The sequence below is a fragment of the Podarcis melisellensis genome (genome assembly GCF_964234715.1).
Source record: "Podarcis melisellensis genome assembly, chromosome: 15".
NCBI lineage: Eukaryota > Metazoa > Chordata > Lepidosauria > Squamata > Lacertidae > Podarcis > Podarcis melisellensis.
The window spans coordinates 31871093-31891361 of record NC_138532.1 but is presented as its reverse complement, the minus strand read 5'-3'; the positions used below and the strand labels follow the sequence as shown (position 1 = coordinate 31891361).

Genomic DNA, 20269 nt, shown 5'->3' with positions numbered 1-20269 from the left:
TCTGCAGCTGCCACCCCCTACTGGAGGCAGTCCCCATTTGGCCTCCCCACTTCACCTGAGCAGCACACTGAGCAGCGTGGAGTCACCAGTTAAGGGACACAATACTTTCCTTGCCACTGATGAGGAAAGAGCCTGCTGGATCAAGCCAATGGCTCATCTAGTCTGGCATCCTGTTCTCATCGTGGTGAAGTAGATGCCCCAAACTGAAAACCACGAGCAGGACCTGAGCCTAAGAGCACCTTTCCACCAACTGGTATTTACAAGCAAGACAGATCCATCATGGGTGGCAGCCAATGATAACCTTCTCCTTGATTGATTTGTCCAATTAAAGTTGATGGCCCTCTCTGCCTCCTGTGGAAGTGAGTCCTATTATGTGCCATGTGAAGAACTTTATCTTCCTGAATCTTCTGATATTCCGCTTCATTGGACATCTACAAGTTCTAGTTTCACTAGAGAGAGAGAAAAATATATATGTGATTTTATAAACTTTGATCCTGCCTCCTCTTTCCTGTCCCATAGTCTCCAACATTAATCTGACGAAAATCAAGAAGTGTGTCTTTTGGAGCAGCGGTGCCACGCAAGCCAGCTGGCAATTGCGAGAGTGCGGCACCAAAAGACGTGCGTCTTCCGCGCTCTCGTGGGAGGCAGCTGACTCGCGTGAGAGCGTGGCACCACTGCAAGCACCCGCTCATCACCAGGACGTTCCAGGATCAAATCAGAAGCCAGGATGGCTTCTGTAATTATGGGGATGTTCCAGGCAAATAGGGACGGATTGGGGTTACGCTGTTCTCTAAATTTAAAAGTCACAAACACTGCAATCTTTCCTCATACGGGAGTTTCTCTATCCCCTTTATCATTTGAATTGGCCTTTTCCAACTCTACAATATCCTTTTTGAGGCAAGGTGACCAGAACTGTACATAGCATTCCATATGCGATTGCACCATAGGTTTGTATAATGGCAGTTTTATTTTCAGTTCCTGCCCTTATCATCCTTAACATGGATTTTGCTTTTTTCACAGCTGCCACACACACTGGGTCAACATCGGAGATAGAGTGCATCCGAACCTGGAGGTTCTACTGGTTTCTTGCAGCTAATAGTTGTTGAGAGACACCTCTTTCCTAGCAGATATGTCTCATCTCCTTCCGAAGCTGGTGGCCGTGTGGCCACACCTTGTGGGTCAGGACTCCAGAATTATGCGCTGTTGAAGAATTTCAGAACGCTACGCTGGCCGACTTTCTTTCTGCTCATTGCACTCCCATTAAAAAGACCCAAAACCCTGCCCAGAAAGAAAATGGTGACAGGCAACACAGCTGTCGTCCTTCATGAGGACTCGGCCGCACCCGACAGCGCAGGGTTGGGGCCTTGTCGAAACCTAGCCCTTTTGCAACGGAAACACAACGCAAAACGTCGAGGGAAAGTTCTCAAGTGTGTGACTGAAAGATCACACGCCGACAAGCCCAAGCAGGTGAGCAAAAGGCTTCCAATGCGCTGAGGTCAGCTTGGCCGCACCTATTGGTTATTTTTAGCAGAGTGGCGCTTCCTAAATTGCGAGGAGCCTGCTCTTGGGTAGGCAGCTCAACCTGCCTTGGGGCCTTTCTCTCCTCAGATCTTCGCTTGTCCAAATATGGGCACAGATTTGCTTAACATTTGCATGTGACAGTCTATATGGATCGTTGTGAACTTTTCAGTTGATTGCAACTGATATAGAACAAGGAGACCCTGAAGACTGGGGGTGGGGGGCATGGATGCTAACAGGATTTCCTGGGCCCAGTACATTGTATGGGGATTGCTGCCCCACTTATTGAAAAGATCTGCTGCTTCTCTGCATATCTTAACTTAGCCTAGCCTAACTGACAAGACTGTTGTTGTGATCAGTTTGGTTTCTTCACTGCTAATTGAAACTCTCCAGGCCTCCCTCTCTCTGGCCCTCACGATGCCAGAATCAGGCCTTTAGTGGGGCAGCCCCTTCCTTCTGCAACATCCTCCTGCCTCTTATTGCCTTTTCGGTGCTTACCAAATACCTTCCAATTCTAGCGAGAGTTTTCCTTTTAAATCCCAACCTGCATTGTATTGGATTTGAAACGGTTGTTGTTTATGTCCGTCGGTGTTTTCATTAAAGGTTTCCTCGTGTTACAAAACAAGCAAACAAACAGAGAAAAATACACATAGCATCTCCACTTTCAGTCCTTAGAGCCTTTTCCACAGTTCGCTAATGTGAGGTATGAGACACTACTGCAATGTTTTCCATTGTTAAATCACTTGTTGGCAACCTCAGATGCAGCCCTCGAGACCTCCTGCCTGGTCCTTGGGACCCCAGCTCTTCCAAAGGCCTCACCAGTGTTCCTTTGTACTCTCCTTGAGCATTTCTGCGTGACTGGAACATGTCCTTGAACTCTGATGATAAGATCCTAAGAAGAACCCGCTGGATTAGGCCAGTGGCCCAGCTAGTCCAGCATCCTGTTTTCACAGTGGCCAACCAGATGCCTCTTCTGGGAAACCCACATGCAGGACCTGAGCACCAGAGCCTGCTCCCCTCCTGTGGTTTCCAGCAACGTAAAAAAAAAAAAAAAAGGTAAAGGATCCCTGGATGGTTAGGTCCAGTCAACGGCAACTACAAGGTGCGGTGCTCGTCTCGCTTTCAGGCCCAGGGAGCCGGTGTTTGTCCACAGACAGCTTTCCAGGTCATGTGGCCAGCATGACTAAGCCGCTCCTGGCGCAATGGAACACCGTGCCGGAAACCAGAGCGTACGGAAACACCGTTTACCTTCCCACCACAGTGATACCCAGTGCTTTTTTTCTTAAAAAATGTTTAGGGGTACTCTCATTTTCCTACTCATATTGAAATACTGCCCCTCAATGAGGCCAAACTTAGATTCACAAAATGTTTAGGGGTGCGTACCCCCAGAAAGAAAAAAAGCACTGGCAGTACCTTCCGTATTTTTTCCATGTATAAGACGATGCTTTTTGCTAAAATAAAGAAATAGGCAAAAATTGGGTGTCGTCTTATACACGGATAGTGAATGCAGTGGGGGGACGTGCGATTCATGGCAACAGCAAGCAGTAGATTAGCAGCAGCGATTGGGTGGGTGATTGGTGGCTGAGGCAAGGCCTACTGGCGATTGTGGCTGCGGCAATTGGGCAGGCGATTGGCAGCTGTGGCAAGTGGGAGGCTGGGCGGTTGGTGGCAGTGAGTGGGCAGACAATTGGCTGCGGCAAGGTGTGTGACCGGCAGTGGCTGTGGCAAGCAATTGGCAGTGGCGGGCAGGCGGGTGTGCGATTGGCAGAAGTGACCCACCCCCAAAGCTAAACAACTTAATTTCTTAATTTTGGGTTAAAAAAAAATAGGGGTCGTCTTATACATGGAAAAATACAATATTTATCTACTTGCACTGGAATGCTTTCAGACTGCTAGGTTGGCAGGAGCTGGAACGGACCTCATCCCCTCACGGGGATTCAAACCACCAACCTTCTGATTGGCAAGTGCAAGAGGCTCAGTGGTTTAGACCACAGCACCACCCACATACTTGGTTTTTAGCAGCTGGTTTTCGGAAGCATTGCCGTCTCAAGCTGTGGTGGCAGAGCAGAGCCATAATAGCCTTCTCCTCTTCCTCCATGAATTTGCCCATTCCTCTTTTAAAGCCATCCAATTTGGCTGCCATCCCTGCTTCCTGTGGAAGGGAGTTCCACAGTTTAACAGTTTAAGAAGTCCTTACTTTTACCTGTACCGAATCTTCCAAAATTCAGCTCCATTGGATGCCCATGAGTTCTAGTGTTGTGAGAGGGAGAAAAACTAAGATTTGACAAACTTTTCTCTTATTTCCAGCGGCAGGAAGGAGTCCCATCCGGTGGGGTTGGGGTGGGAATCCCCAAGCACCAGTGTCCAGGTCTGTGTATCCAGGGTGGGGCTCATATGTTAGCGCACTGGGTGACTCAAACCCTTTCACACTTCAGTGGCAGAGAAATATTTTCAATCTCGCCCAGCCCTGCTTTAGGATTTCCACGTTCGGATCTCCAAAGGGCTGCTTCTTTCTTTTTCAAGATTTATTTATGCAACGTCAAGCTGGCACACGCAGAGCTTTTGTACATAGATTCTATTGGCAAAATTAACTCTCATTTTGTGTAACGTGCGCCTAAAAGTAAATAAAAGAAAAATAAGAACAGGAAAATTCAGGAAATGAAAAGAAGAAAGAACAGTAGATCTGTTTAAGAACATAAGAGCCCGTGGGTTCAGGCCCAGGCCCCTCTAGTCCAGCATCCTGTTCTCACACTTGCCAACCTGATGCCCATTATGGGAAAAGCAGGATCTGAGCATAAGAGACCTCTCCTCTTCTCTGGCTTTCAAAAGCATTCCTGCCTTTTCTCTAAGCTAAAATTTCCCAAATGTTGCAGCCTTTCTTCATTTATTATTACCTTTATTATTTTGGGTCCCCTTTTCTGAACTTTTGCCATCTCTGCAATATCCTTTCTGAGGCGAGGCGACCAGAACAATTTAAGCTTCAGTTCCTTCTCCTGTGGCAACAAAACTGTGATGTAACATACATGTCTGATCCCTGCCAAAGGAAACATGTCTTGCGTCCAGCACCAAATTTGAACAGTGCTGGATTCAAGAAAACAGGTGGGCATGGGGGGGGGGAGTCTGCATTATATTATTATTGTCATTTATTATTTTTTTTAAAAAATGTCCCATATCTTCTACACACATGGTGGGTAAACATACAAAAACCCAGCCTTTCTGGAATTTGATATTCAGAGAAATTAATAACGAAACAGCAATGGGCAGTCAAACCAGAATTAGCTTTATTAAATGTGTTTCAAGACAACAATCTGGATTTCCATAGTAAAGAATGAATAAGCCATTTATTATAAGTGGCAACATGCAACATACTGGAGAGACCTTTCTGGCACAATGATAGACAATCGGTACAAAACAGTTTGAGAAACAGCCCTCCTTCAGAGATTAACAAATATACTATGGTTGACATGTGGACAGATGGCTTGAGCCCAGTGTGGTTGAATTTCATGACATATCCTTCATTGGGGGGTTTTAAGTAGAGGTAGGATAGCCACGGGCCTTGGGACCCCAGCCAACTCTAGTTTTATGAGTCTATGCCAGTATTCCAGAAAATAGACAATTTTCCCTCACCCCATCAGCATTTGTCTCAATCTGGTTGATCAAAATTTAAATGTAAATTATAATCTTCACTTTGAACCCCCTCCCCCATTTATCAATAAACCAACACTTTATATTTTTTTCCATTGGTAACATAAGAGGAACAATGACTATTACTCATACTTAATCGAAGCACAGCCACGAGGGCTCCCGGTTGGACTCTTATCTATGCGATGCTGAATGTTCCCTGATAATTCTGTTCTGTCCTGTTTCCCATTTGTGTTTGTTTAAACCAAGAACCTTTACATTGATCACTAACACACCGTATGTCGCAGATATCGCTGCAAATTTATTGTGTTTTTTTTTTGTTATACAAATGACATGAGAAGACTCATTCTCTTTATTCACATCATTTATTATCCCCAGGACTGTTGTTTACCAAACCCAATAAAAAGTCATTTAAAGAAAAGGAAAGGAAAGGAAAAAGAGGAAACAATCACAGCCAGCTTAGTAATGTGACGTTCGAAAAAGTGAATGGAGGACAGGCTTATATTGCTGAGTGGAAGAATAAAACCTGGAGAATGAAGGTGGTCAAGGTGGTGGGATTAAGTTGTGAGTGTTGGTACTGTAACAGGACTACTTTGGGGTGAGTGGGTGGCTGTCTGGTCTGGATGGAATCAGACTGCAAACAGACACGGGAGGGCAGGGCCACACTTAAAGTATCTTCGCAGTGCACACTTCAAGCACACAACTTCCCCCAAAGAATTATGGGAACTGTAGTCTTCCCATCGCACAGCTACTGTCCCCAGCGAGCCTAGCAAACTACAGTTCCCAGAGTTCTTTGGGGGAAGTCATGTGCTTGAAATGTGCGTTTTAGACGTAGGGTGTGTGTTGATCTGCCCAGAGACCCGACCCGGGGGGGGCGGGGTGCTCTAGGAAGCAGTGCTGAGGTGGTGGGGGCTTGGCATGTCCATGGCAGGGGGAGGGGGAGGCGCAGGAGGAGCAGGAGGGATGTGGTGCGTATCATAGCGGCTGCCTTGGAAGGGGTCTTGACGTGGGGGCTCCTCTTGGTTTTCCGGTGGGCCTGGGCGGCAAAGCTTGAAGCTGTAGAGAGAGAGAGAGAGCACAGAGCATGAATGTCGGAGGAAAGCTGGGAACGAGTGAGGGGGGCAGCATCAGAAACTGCCTTCTTATACCGAGTCAGATCATTGCTCCATTTAGCTCAGTACTGTCTACACAGACTGGCAGTGGCTCCCAGGGAATTCAGGCAGGGAGCCCAAACTGGAGGCACTGGGGCTCAAACCTGGGATCTTCTGCCTGCGAAACAGATGCTCTCCCATGGAGATTTGGCCTTAGCCTTGCCACTCAGTGGTGCTTACATCTGACAGCATGCGTTCGTTCATTTTTTAATATATTTTGAAATATCCCACTTAAGAAGAAGAGGAGTTTGGATTTGATATCCCTCTTTATCACTACCCTAAGGAGTCTCAAAGCGGCTCACAATCTCCTTTCCCTTCCTCCCCCACAACAAACACTCTGTGAGGTGAGTGGGGCTGAGAGACTTCAGAGAAGTGTGACTGGCCCAAGGTCACCCAGCAGCTGCATGTGGAGGAGCGGAGATGCGAACCCAGTTCACCAGATTACGAGACTACCGCTTTTAACCACTACACCACACTGGCTCTCTTAATATAAGCACAGATCTTCCTGCGGTTTACATACGAAGCAATGCAAGTGCAACTCAGTTCTGCTTGTAAGAAAACGCTGTGCTTTAGCAAAATGTGACACAGCTGCTGTTTGAACTGCTAGCCTGAATCAGGAATCCCATCAAAGGAAAGGGAAAACGTACCTAGCCTGTGGGTTGGATGGTTTTCCTCATCCTCCGACTCCCTCTGTGCTAACAAACCTAAAAGTTCCGTTATGAGGGGAGCAGGGAGGGCCTGTTGATCACTTTGGTGTTTTAGCAGAAGGCCTCACTGGAGTAAAACCCGGGACTTGCCCTCTGCCACAATCCCCCTCCAGTACCCCACTAAGCCTGCCGGCAAAGTCTTACCATTCATAGCTGACGGTGCTTAGGAAACCGATGGTGACAACCCCACAAAGGGCAGAGAGAATAGTGGTGATGACGATCATGTCTCCACTGCGACGTCCAGGCCAGGTATCCACTGTCTCCCACGCTTCACCTGAAAGAGATAACAAAAGGAGGCAATTTTCTTATCGGTTCCTCGGCTGCCTGAAATTCTGGGGAGCAGCTGCCAGTCAGTGTAAACAATATTGAGCTAGATGGTCTGACTCAGGTGCCTTTGTGAGGACTCTGCCAGTTACCCTGCCCGCTTGGTCAGCTTCTGGTGACAGGAAGCCATGTTGCCCTTTGCCTCAGGTGGCAAATCACATTGAGCCAGCCCAGATCTTCTCTGCAAGCCTCTTTCTTTTATAACATACCTCCTTTCAACGGAATTGGAGCGGACCACTTTGTTTCAGCTTTCGGTCCTTTGGAATCCATGATAAGGAATTTCACTCTGAGGAGGAGTTTAAAAAGAGACAGAGGTGGGTGAGTGGAAATATCAGGGATGTCTTACTAAACTTTATTGGAACAAATCACTGGTTGAATCTAGGTCCAGCGTGTGCATCTAGTTTTGGTTTCTCTCTGTCTCTCATTTTCCCAGCCCTAAATTTGGCTTTTCAAATTCCCACATCACCCTGCCTTAGGAAAATGCACTTGCATTTCCCCTAATAAACACACGTTCGTATGCAGTCTTGCTTAATATATGCATTCTTGGCAAGATGTATTCCCCCTACTATTTATATTTCCCCTAATATAAAGCATTGGTGTATGTTATTTTTGCTAATATACACATTCTTCTGCATGCTTTACCCCAGTATATGCATTTGTGTACGCATAACTTAACCAGAGAAGTGCAAATTTCAAAGGATGGCTGGGATTTTTTTAGTTTGCATGTTCTTTTGGAAATAATTATGTGGGTTCACCTTTCAATGTAAACTGAACCCAATCTCATGGAACCACCTTCGCCATTGGGGCCTGGTGATGACCCCAAGATCTCCTGCAATGATTTTGCAAAGTTCTTTGCAGATAAAGTCGCTCAGATTCAGAAAGAGGTAGACTCGTCCATGGGAGCAGGGCTGGGGCGGGAGAGTGCTAGAGCCCTCAATTCCAATCCGTTACCTCCGAGGATGTGGACAGGCTGTTTGGACGAGTGAAACTAACCACCTGTCTCCTTGATCCTTGCCCGTCCTGGCTTATAAAAGTGAGCCAGGAATGGCTGGGCGATGGGCTCCAGGGGGTGGTGAATGCTTCCCTCAGTGAGGGAGCCTTCCCAGACCTACTGAAAGAGGCAGTTATTAAACTGCTTCTTAAAAAAAAACCACATATTTGGACCTGGCCAATATGGCCAACTATCGCCCACTCTCAAATCTTCCATTCTTGGGAAGGTGTTTGAGCTGGTGGTTGCTGAACAACTCCAAGCACCCTGGAGGATGTGGACCATTTTGATCCCTTCCAGTCGGGATTCAGGCCTCACCATGGGACTGAAACTGCCTTGGTCGCACTGGTTGATGATCTCTGGCGGGCTAGGGACAAAGGTGAAAGCTGTTTCCTAGTCCTGCTGGATCTCTCAGCGGCCTTTGATACCATTGACCATGACATCCTTCTGGATTGTCTAGAGGGGCTGGGAGCTGTGGGCACTGTCATACAGTGGTTCCGCTCCTTCCTCCTGGGCCGTGTCCAGAAAGTGGTGTTGGGGGGATGAGTGTTCAGACCCCTGGGCTCTCACTTGTGGGGTGCCTCAGGGTTCCGTCCTCTCCCCCATGCTTTTTAATATCTACATGAATCCTCTAGAAGAGATCATCAGGGGGTTTGGGCTGGGTGTTCATCAGTATGCAGATGATACCCAGCTCTACCTCTCTTTTAAATCAGAACCAGTGAGGGCAGTGAAGGTCCTGTGTGAGTGTCTGGAGGCAGCTGGAGGATGGATGGCAGCTAACAGATTGAGGCTGAATCCTGACAAGACAGAAGCACTGTTATTGGGGGACAGGGGGCGAGCAGGTGTGGAGGACTCCCTGATCCTAAATGGGGTAATTGTGCCCCTGAAGGACCAGGTGTGCAGCCTGGGAGTCATTTTGGACTCACAGCTGTTCATGGAGGCGCAATTCTGTGTCCAGGGCAGCTGTCTACCAGTAGGCAAGCTAAGACCCTCCGTGCCCGCAGACTGTTTCACCAGAGTGGTGCATGCTCTAGTTATCTCCTGTTTGGACTACTGCATCGTGCTGTATGTGGGGCTACCTTTGAAGGTTACCTGAAAACTGCAATTAATCCAGAATGCAGCAGCTAGACTGGTGACTGGGAGCAGCCGCTGAGACCATATAACACCGGTCCTGAAAGACCTGCATAGGCTCCCAGTATGTTTCCAAGCACAATTTGAAGTGTTGGTGCTGACCTTTAAAGCCCTAAGTGGCCTCGGCCCAGTTTACCTGAAGGAGCATCTCTACCCCCATTCTAATCAAGTAGCTCCAACTTGCTCAATAAATGTCAATCTAAACTTTCTCTGCAAGGGAGACTCTCACCTGATCGCAGGGCGGAGGCCTTTACTGTATCTTCCAGGCCTGTGTTTAAAGTAGGAGACAGAGCCCTGACTGCACCCATAATAAGCTCCTTCGCCTGAGGCCTCGTTCCAGTCCCTCAGAAATGTCAACTCACGTGGAGTGCAATGTGGAATTTCTGGCTGAACAGATCTGCTCTGCCACGGATGTTTGGGCAGAGGGATGGTTCTGAGCCATCAGAAACTCAAGGTGCCTCAGGCTTCAGAGAAGCCAGGACTGACGACACGGTCACTTCATTTCTAAGAGGGGTGTGTGGCGTTTTCAAACATCTCTGGAAGCCATGTTTTAATTTTATTATAGTTTAATTACTTTTTAATGATTGTCTTGGAGCTTTCTATATTTTATCAGTCTTGCTTTAATTTGTGTTAGCTGCCTTGAGCCCTGGTTTGAGGAAAAGACGGGATAATAATAATAATAATAATAATAATAATAATAATAATAATAATGTTAAGAGTTTGTTAGGTTGTATGCCGAGACCCTTCCAATCCCTGGATCCAGCGAGTGTTAGAATTTAAAAAGGCTTCTAATTATTGGAAGAGCCAGGCTAGCCTTCTGGTGGAAGTGATAGCCTGGGTGATGAGCCATTAAGGGGGACAAAGGAAAGGGGCTCTGTGCGAGATGGCCAGTGGGTGAAGCCCCTCCCTCAACTCCAGGTAGTTAGAAAGACAGAGCGAGAGTTGAGAGCAGAGAGATGCAGTGATGTGAGCTAGAGGCAAAGCAGCAAACTGGGAAGAAAGAGAGAGATAAGAAAGAAAGAAAGAAAGAAAGAAAGAAAGAAAGAAAGAAAGAAAGAAAGAAAGGAAAGAAGGAAGGAAGGAGAGAGAGAGAGAGAGAGAGAGAGAGAGAGAGAGAGAGAGAGAGAGAGATGTGTCTGGTTTCTTTCTGAATCCAGGGCTGCGTCCATACGGGAAGCAAGGCCCCATTGGAGTGTTAATGCTGTGAGCCCCTCCATCGTAGGCTTAGGTTGTATATATGTGTCAATAAACCATTATATCCTAAATACACCACGGTCTCCGCTGTGCCACATTTCCAAAATGGAACACGATCCCTGGGGAAGCGCCTGGAACCCCTGGAATCTCGCATCACTCAGAGATTGGGGTGGCAAGCAACAACAATCATAGTTGAATTGGCTAAGGGTCTCTGAGTTTCCCATGCAAATTCAGCTCTTCTGCTCTGCATCAAGTCAGCTGATGAATTGTTACCTGAAAGAGGCAGGAGAAGGCAGCGGCCCATTGCAACTGGTCTGGGTGTCGTCATTCTTGCAAGACGATTCGCCTCCTACCCGGAGGACGGTATTGGGATTACCGGCTTTGCAGTACTGGGCGGGGGTGGACTTCATGGTCATGTAGCCGTGAGAGGTGAACAGAGCTTCGTATGGCGGGATCTCTTGAGGTGTTTTGGGGTTCTTGAATCTGGCTGTGGCTGTTGGGTGGAGGGGGCATAGCGGGGGCAGGAATGAAACATTTTGCTGGTGAAGGAATATTTCTGTAAGGACCAAGACAGCCCCCTCTGCTTGTAGAATACTTCCAGCCTCATAACCAACATGCTTAACTCTAATTAATGCACTAAGGGGTTAATATCATAGAGTAAGCTGTCCTGCCAGGCTTAGCGAGGTCACACCCCATCACCTTGGGAGAAAGGACTACCAAACTCTTCTTAAACCTTTCCCCCATGTGAACCAACCAGTAAGCATGTTTGGGCTGGTTGCTCCAAACCCAGACTGCATGTTTTTAGCAAGCCATCTTTGCGTTTCTATCAGGACCAGATTTAGGTTTGATGAGGCCGTAAGCTACTGAAGGTAAGGTAAAGGTAAAGGGACCCCTGACCATTAGGTCCAGTTGTGGCTGACTCTGGGGTTGCAGCACTCATCTCGCATTATTGGCCTAGGGAGCCGGCGTACAGCTTCCGGGTCATGTGGCCAGAATGACTAAGCTTCTGGCGAACCAGAGCAGTGCACAGAAACGCCTTTTATCTTCCTGCCGGAGCGGTACCTATTTATCTACTTGCACTTTGACATGCTTTCAAACTGCTAGGTTGGCAGGAGCTGGGACCGAGTAACAGGAGCTCACGCCGTTGCGGGGATTCGAACCACTGACCTTCTGATCGGCAAGTCCTAGGCTCAGTGGTTTAACCCACAGAGCCACCTGTGTCCGTCTGCTGAAGGTAATGGGGCCCTTTATATGTCCAGCTGTCCTTTGTCAACAACAAATTGCCGCTGTTTTTTGTGTTGAATATATGCTATGTGGTAATTTATGGACCTAATAGGTATCTAAAGCAATTTGCACATAACAAAATATGTATTTTATCAAAGTAATTGTTGAACTGAAATACAATTAAGAAGAAGTATATTAATATTAAAATGGGGGGGGGTCGACTCCCTAAGCTATAGCTTGTTTAGCTTAGACATAAAATTTAGAAACATTTACCATTTTGTAACCTAAATTAAGCTGCCTGTCTTTTCTTGCTGCTTCAAGTTGATTTATTTATTGCTGAAAGCTTGCAGCCCTGCTTTTAAGGTTGTTACATTAACTGCCAACATGCCATCTCTACTCATCTACAACCCTGGCTTTCTAAAATATCTGAGTGTTGCAGCAACTCAGACTGGGAGAGATGTCAAAAATTAAAACTGGGAAATAGAAAAGTAAAAGTTGCAGGTAGTTTTGAGTTGACAAGGGTTTAAATTGAGAACCCTCCCCCCTCTAACCCCATTGTCCAGATTTTAGTGGGCTCTACAAAAAGCTCACCGCAGACTCACCGTTCGCATACGTGACCACCAACCAGATACTGTCCGAGGCATTAGCAAATCGGTCAAAAATGCAGTGGGGTAGTGTCAGGGCGAAGGTGCTTTGAGTGGTTTTCCCTTCCAATGGCTTGTTGGAGACAGAGGGGGTGTAGGAGATCGTCTCTGAAAATACACAGGGAGATTCAGTGGGTTCCTACTCCCAGATGCAGAAAACTGTGAGGTACGCAAACATTTGCCATCAGAAGGGCATCAGGAGACGCCTGCAGTTGCATCGGGCCAAAGGGGGCCAGGCAGCCAGTTCTCACGGCAGCCAGCCAGATGCCCCAAAGGGAAGTGAGGCAGTGTGATCTAGTGGTTAGAGCACTGAGAATTAGGGCCTGGGAGACCAGGGTTCGAACCCCCACTCGGCCATGAGGAAGCTCGCTGGGTGGCCTTGGGCCAGTTACTGTCTCTCGACCTAACCTACCTTCCAGGGTTGATGTGAGGATAAAACAGAGACAGGGAGAACCATGCATTTATTGACTGATTACAGTGGGCCCTTGGGTTAAGAACTTAATTCATTCCAGAGGTCCGTTCTTAACCTGAAACTGTTCTTAACCTGAGGTACCACTTTAGCTAATGGGGCCTCCCACTGCCGCCGCATGATTTCTGTTCTCATCCTGAAGCAAAGTTCTTAACCCGAGGTACTATTTCTGGGTTAGTGGAGTCTGTAACCTGAAGTGTCTGTAACCTGAGGTACCACTGTACGTACAGCACTTCCTCCTCCAAGGAGCTCAAGGTGGTGTACATCGTTCCCCCATTTTGTCCTCACAGAAACCCTGTGAAGTAGATTAGGCTGAGGAATGTTGACTGGCAGTGCTTTTTCCCCTGCCTTAAAAAAATGTTTACGGTTACTCTCATTTTGACTCAAAGAAAACCACCAATTTATGGTTCAAATCGGGGAAAATAAATACAGTAAATGGACAAAAGTACAAAAACATTTTGTGAATCTGTGTATCCCCAGGAAAAAAAAATCACTGGTGACTGGGCCAAGTTCACCCAGTAAGCTTCCTCATTGCTGAGTGGGGATTCGAACCATGGTCTCCCAGGGGCTCATCCAACATTCCCACTGTTACACCACATGGGCTTTCCTTGCTGCCCTGAGCTCCTTGCAGGAAAGGTGGGAGGCAGATGGAATAAATAAATAAGTAAATAATCCCCCAATCAGTGGAGAGAAGACAATGTCATCACAACTAGTAGCCATTGTTAGCTTTATCCACCAAGACTGTGTCTAAGCCCACCTTTAAAGTTTAAACAAACTACTAACTTCCCCCGAATAATTATGGGATCTGTTGCTTCTTAAAGGTGATTATAGTTGTTAGAAGACAACCCCCCCCCCAGTTCCCCTCCCAGAGCTACAATTCCCAGAGTTCCCTGCGAAGCAGGATTGTTAAAACACTCTGAGAATCATGGTTCTCTGAGGAATTTAGGGTCTCCTGACATCTCTCAGCACCCTCAACAAACCACGGATCCCATAGTGGTATTGTAGTGCTTTGAACATATGGTGGGAATGGGGCGTCTATTCACTACTCCCTGCAATTTTTAGAGTGTATAAATTTACACAAGACAAGCTCCTCTTTTTTCTGGACAGATCAGCCAGGCACCCCCCCCCCCAACTGGCCATGCAATCTAGTGTTTCTCCAGGTGAGGGCAGCAAGTCTGCTGTCAGGCTCAACAGCTCTGGATACCTTTGGGATGAAAGAGACCCCAGCATAGGTGCCAACTGTACCCCTCAGAATGGGAGCCCCCCATGATGCGATCCTTCCTTTCTCAGTGATCTTAGAAGATGGATTTTCAAGAAAACCTGGACCACATTCACACCATACAATGCTACTTTAAACAGTCATGGCTTCCCCCAAAGAATCCTGGGAGCTGTAGTTTGTTAAGGGCACTGAGAGTTGTTAGGAGGCAAATATATGGGAAATGATGTATAGATGGTATTTGACGCCAACTAAATTAGCAAAAATGTATAGAACATCTGATAATTTATGTTGGAAATGTAAAGAAAAAGAAGGTAACTTTCACCATATGTGGTGGACTTGCCCTAAGGTTTTGAAAGCATACTGGGACACGATCTATAATGAACTTAAGAAAGTGTGTAAGAACATATTCCATAAGAAACCAGAAGCTTTCTTGTTAGGTATGTTAGGAGAAGAGATCCCTAAGAAAGACCATACTATATTCTTATACGCAACAACAGCGGCAAGGATTCTTTCAGCCCAGAAGTGGAAACAGCAAGAAACCCCGACAGTCGAAGAATGGCAGAACAAGATGATCGAATATACAGAGATGGCAAGACTGTACGGGAAAATCCGAGACCAGCGAGACCAACAGTTTGAAAAAGACCGGAGTAAAATTATTATTTATTTGAAATAACATTGTAAACGTTTAACAACACTAACAGGACTGGCTTAAAGTTTTGTCAGTTAAAATTAGAAACTTATTTACAATGATAAGGAATCTTAAAGTAAAAGGAAAGGTAGATGTGGGGAATGAGAAATGTGGATGAAATTATAATTGGAAGTTAGAAAGTCAGTTGGCTGGGATGGGGCGAAGTGGTTGACTCGAGAGAGTCAGAACACAGCGGATGCTTGGGTTGCGAACGTGTTCCGTGTGGGAGGCACATTCGCTACCCACAGTGCCATGTCTGCGCACATGCGGTTTACGATTCGGCACTTCTGCACATGCGCAAAGCGTGATTTAGCGCTTCTGCACATGCACGATCGCTGAAACCGGAAGTAACTCGCTCCGGTACTTCTGGGTTTTGGCGGGTCCGTAACCCAAAAAAAAGGCAACCTGAAGTGTCTCTAACCTGAGGTATGACTGTATAGGTAACGTAAAGATATGTAAAATAACACAGTGGTTTTTGAAAATGAAAATACCAAAAAAAATTATAATTTTTAAAAGAAGTTGTTAGGAGGCCCCTATTCCCCCGTCAAAGAGCTAAAATTCCCAGAGTTCTCTCTTACCTGTTAAGCCACTCTGGGAATTGTAGCTCCGCCAGGGGAAAGAGATGGAGTGTTCGTTAAACAGCCAGGGTGGTGTATTGGGTAGAGTCTCAGACTAGGATCTGGGAGACAAGGGTTCAAATCCGCCCCCCTCTCCCAGACGGCCATGAAGCTCACTGGGCGACCTGGGGGAACGGGGCAGTCACTGCCTCTCAGCCCAATCTACCTCACAGGGTTGTTGTGGGGATTAACTGGGGAGAGGGAGACCCACGTACGCCACCTTGAGCTCCTCGAGAGGCAAGGTGGGATATAGACGAAATAAATAGATAATAAACTCTCAGCATTCTTCACAAACTACAGCTCCCAGAATTCTCTGGGGGAAAGCCGTTACTATATAAAATTGTATGACAGTAGTTTAAATGTATGGTCTGGTTCCATTCCCAAGTCGTCCTGGTTAACTGGGCAAAGGGTAGGTGGTTTGCTGCCTGAGGCAAAGCAGCAAACAGCGATCCTCCCCTCCCCAATAGAGATGGGCAAATCTATCAAGTTCTACTTCTCGTTTTTCTATTCTTCAAGTCTCCACATTTCCACATCAGATTGGAAAAAAACAACAACTTGCCATGAAAATTTGGTAGCATTGAAGTTTGAATTTCTCCAAATCTACATGTTTTTATGCAATTTGGCTTTTCTTTCTTTTTCTTTTTGCAAAGTAATATATGGGATAGAATGCATGTTTTAAGTATCTTTCCTTCACGGATCTATGCAGATTTTATGCATATTTTACCACAGTACTTGCATTTCGTACCATTTATTCAGTTGCAGAATGACACTACAAAATTTGGAGAAGTGTGAATTCTGAAGGATGGATGCGTTTTGGTTCAAGCATTGTTTCAGGAAGAGCAAATTTATCTTTAAAGAGGAACGGAATCAAATTTATTCCTTCCATTCCGCCTACCCTGGTCATCATCACTCAAGGTGCATCAAACTTCCAACATTCAACTTTGTTTGAGGTCCACAAATTCTAGTGTTATGAGGGAGAAAAACTTTCTTCTGTCCAATTTTATAAACTTCTATCATGCTGCCTCTTACTCAGCTTTTCCTCTAAACTAAAAAAAATCCCAAGCACTGCTCCACACACATATGCCACATTTTAAAGCACATTCTTTTCCCCCTCACAGAGCTACAACCCCCAGCACTTTGCAACTCTACAGTTCCATACCCTCCAACACTTCTCCGATTAAAATAGGGATGCCTCATTCCGCAATAAAAATTAAAATAATATATTTTTTATTATTTATAGCCCACCCGTCTGAATGGGTTGCCCCGGCCAATCTGGGCAGCTACCAATACGTATAAAAATGCAATAAAACATTAATAAATAAAAATATATTCCTTCTACAGGGCTGCCTTCAGACATCTCGGCGGTCGCATAACTCCATACTCTCCAACACTTCTCTGATGAAAATAGGGACATCCTAAGGAAAATATCTGGGATCAAATCATAAAATGGGACGGCTTCTGTAAATTCAGGACTGTCCCTGGAAAATAGGGACACTTGGAGGGTCTGTCGTTCCCAGGTTTCTTTGAAGGAACTACCCCAAAATCCTGGGGATGGGTCAGATTATATATAACATTATATTTAAAATTCACAGTGTTACCAAACAATAGTCACCTATGCCAGCGACAGTCCCTCCAGCTGCCAGCAGCAGAAGCAGAAGGAAGGAGGCCATCTTCACACAGCCCGGATCTTCTCCAGATGTTTCTCCTCACTAAAACAGGAGATGGTCAGGGCCACAGAAACCGCTTCTCTCGCTGTCCTAGGTGCAAATGAAGAGAGGACCACTGAGGCGAAATATCTTCCTCCTCTTCTCCTCAACTGGCTGGCTCTTTTTCTTTTTCTTTTTTTGTTTTGCCTTCAGGGGCTGCCCTAGGCCCTTCCCCACTTTCCACATTCCTCCCAGCCTGTGTAAGGAGGATCTTGACCCTGATAGTGAGCAGGTTTGTCTTGTTTTTATTCTGCCCCACCGAAAAAACACACACACAAAACAGCCAGCAAGAGGAACATGGGAAGAGCTTCCGGATGAGACCAGCAGCCCCTCTGGTCCAGGTGTGATGGATCAAGATACTTCATAACCAAATCTACCTATTGGCGTTCCTGAATTTTATTTTATACCTTCCATCAAAAAATTAATACACAGGGAGGTCCCCTGTACACTCCCATCCAGGTATTAGCCAGTCCTGGCTGCCCTTTGTTTGGCAAGACAGTTTTTTATTTATTAATAATGCCCAGTGTTACTTTTTTCCAGAAAAAGAGAACTCACCATGAACGCTTCCCTGGTTTTATTTTATTTTTTTAAAAGCCATCCCAGTTTCTGATTTGATCCCAAAATGTCCCACTTTTCCTTAGGACTATTTTCATTGGAGAAATGTTGGAGGGTATGGAATAGGACCAGTGCCAGATTTACATATAAGCTAAACAAGCTATCCACTCTCTTGGAGGGACCCAAAAAATTAAAGGTAAACAACAACTGGATGAACATTTCCAAAATATAAGATAAAAAGTAAAAAGTAAAATAAAACCTACATACAGCAACAGTCTTTTGTGTTGTGTAGGCTCCTATTTGTTATGTGCAAATAGCTTTAGATACCTATTAGGTCCATAAAATACCATATAGCATATATTCAACACAAAAAACAGTGGCAATTTGTTATTGACAAAGGACAGCTGGACATATAAAGGGCCCCATTACCTTCAGTAACTGAGGGCCTCATCAAATTCTGTTATTTGTACTGCCCAACAATTCATTAGACTACAGGTCCATACACTCCAACATTTTTCTGATTAAAATAGGGATGCCCTATCCCATAATTGTAGGAGTACCGGTAATAGTAGTAGTGGTAGTAAATACTATTATTTTATTATTTGTACCCCACCCATCTGACTGGGTTGCCCCAGTCACTCTGGGTGACTTCCAACACATATAAAAAACATAATAAAAGATTAAAAATAAACTTCCCTATAAATGGTCCATAAATGCTTTTAAGTTAAGAAATAAGCAATATTTGAGGACAAATGTTTGTAGGTCCATCAACCAGGCCAGCGGAACACAGGAAAAGAACAGCGTGGCAGGTGGGAGACAGGAAAGGCATGAAACACTCGAAAAATGCCACCAGACCAGTCTGGATTGGGGAGTGGGTACACAGATGTGTAAAAGTCCTAGCCATGCTACCTGTCACACAGGTTACGGACAAGGCTAGGGGGTAATGCTGCCAAACCAGTTCCACAAGGCTGGGTTGTACTGGGCAGTCCATTAATGTGGGCAGGCAGGTCTGAGCTGCCCCAAAGAGACTTGAGATTAAATGATGAGTAAACTCCCGAGAGCACAGGGCACTCATTCAAAGAGGAGCGTGCCTGATGTCTCTCTGGATGATCCACTGCTTTGGCATTTCCTCCTTGCAGCCAAGCTTCTGCGGGGAGGGGGCAGAACGATAATGTCTCTGTGCCTTGGAAGCAAAGACGCCCTGGGACTGCTTCTACTCAGAGGAGGTAGCTCACTCTGTCTCTGACGCAAGTTTTCTGTCCTCCTTCCAACGAGCTCTTTTTCGGTTGGGTGAACCACCAAAAAATAAGACAAAATCCAGATATTCCCAAGGCTCACAGTCTACAACACTATAGGATGCTTGTTCTCGAACCTTTTCCTCTCTTTAAATTGGAGTTTTCACCCCTTGCCAGAGTCTGAAGGATGACCTCACCAAGTGGCTGTGTTTGAATACAGTGGTACCTCAGGTTAAGAACTTAATTCGTACTGGAGGTCCGTTCTTAACCTGAAACTATTCTTAACCTGAGGTACCACTTTAGCTAATGGGGCCTCCCGCTGCTGCTGCGCTGCCGCTGCACCATTTCTGTTCTTATCCTGAAGTGGCGCTGTTTGTTAAATCACAGAGCCTAGGACTTGCCAATCAGAAGGTCGGTGGTTCTATCAGGACCAGATTTAGGACGGGGTGAGCTCCTGTTGCTTGGTCCCTGCTCCTGCCAACCTAGCAGTTCGAAAGCACGTCAAAGTGCAAGTAGATAAATAGGTACCGCTCCGGCGGGAAGGTAAACGGCATTTCCATGCGCTGCTCTGGTTCGCCAGAAGCGGTTTAGTTATGCTGGCCACATGACCTGGAAGCTGTACGCCGGTTCCCACAGCCAATAAAGCGAGATGAGTGCCGCAACCCGAGAGTCAGCCATGACTGGACCTAATGGTCAGGGGTCCCTTTACCTTTACTATTTCTGGGTTAGCAAAGTCTGTAACCTGAAGCGTCTATAACCCGAGATACCACTGTACAGCAATGGTTACTATGTGTGGAATTCTGCAGCTGGAGGGCTTCATTTGTATTTTATTTCATTACTGTTAAGTGTAAGGGACTAGTCCTCATGACTCCTAAGGTAGGGTTTGAAAAGGAGGTGGGGCAGAGGAGTAGTTTAAACAAGACGCTTGCATCCAGTTTTTCTCCACGTAGAATTTCCAACAATCACAGTAAAATGTGAGGAAGAAATCACCAGATTCCAAGTTCTGTGCAAAAGTATTTATTGTTTAGAGGTTATTATGCTCTCTGTTCCCAGCAGCTGAGCATTTATGGTCTAGATTCAAAACTTTGTCAGGCTCATGAGCCAAATACTTCACACATAGCTCAGCTTTAGGACATTCATACAGATCAGCAAAGACAGCACAGAGGTAAGTCGGCTTTGCTTGAAGGCTGGGCCCGCTTTGATGTCAAAACCAAGTTCCTAGTCCACAGGAGGCCAGAGAAATTCAAAAAGGTGTCT

The 20269-nt window shown here is 46.0% G+C and overlaps 1 protein-coding gene and 1 long non-coding RNA gene across 2 annotated transcripts; one reads left to right on the top strand and one right to left on the bottom strand.

Annotated features, from left to right (window-relative positions):
* The first annotated feature begins 2940 nt into the window (after nt 1-2940).
* On the top strand, nt 2941-5602 carry LOC309358053. The gene is made up of 2 exons (XR_014163313.1): nt 2941-3271; nt 5539-5602. It is a non-coding gene; the product is annotated as an uncharacterized lncRNA (long non-coding RNA).
* Nucleotides 4778-19416, bottom strand: LOC309357947 (uroplakin-3b-like). The gene is made up of 6 exons (XM_081890671.1): nt 17129-19416; nt 12482-12631; nt 10929-11148; nt 7552-7628; nt 7163-7292; nt 4778-6216 (listed from the first exon to the last, which is right to left on the bottom strand). Exons 1-6 carry the CDS (start codon nt 17184-17186, stop codon nt 6045-6047), a joined length of 807 nt encoding a protein of 268 aa, XP_081746797.1. The 5' UTR covers nt 17187-19416; the 3' UTR covers nt 4778-6044.
* Between the last annotated feature and the right edge of the window lie 853 nt (nt 19417-20269).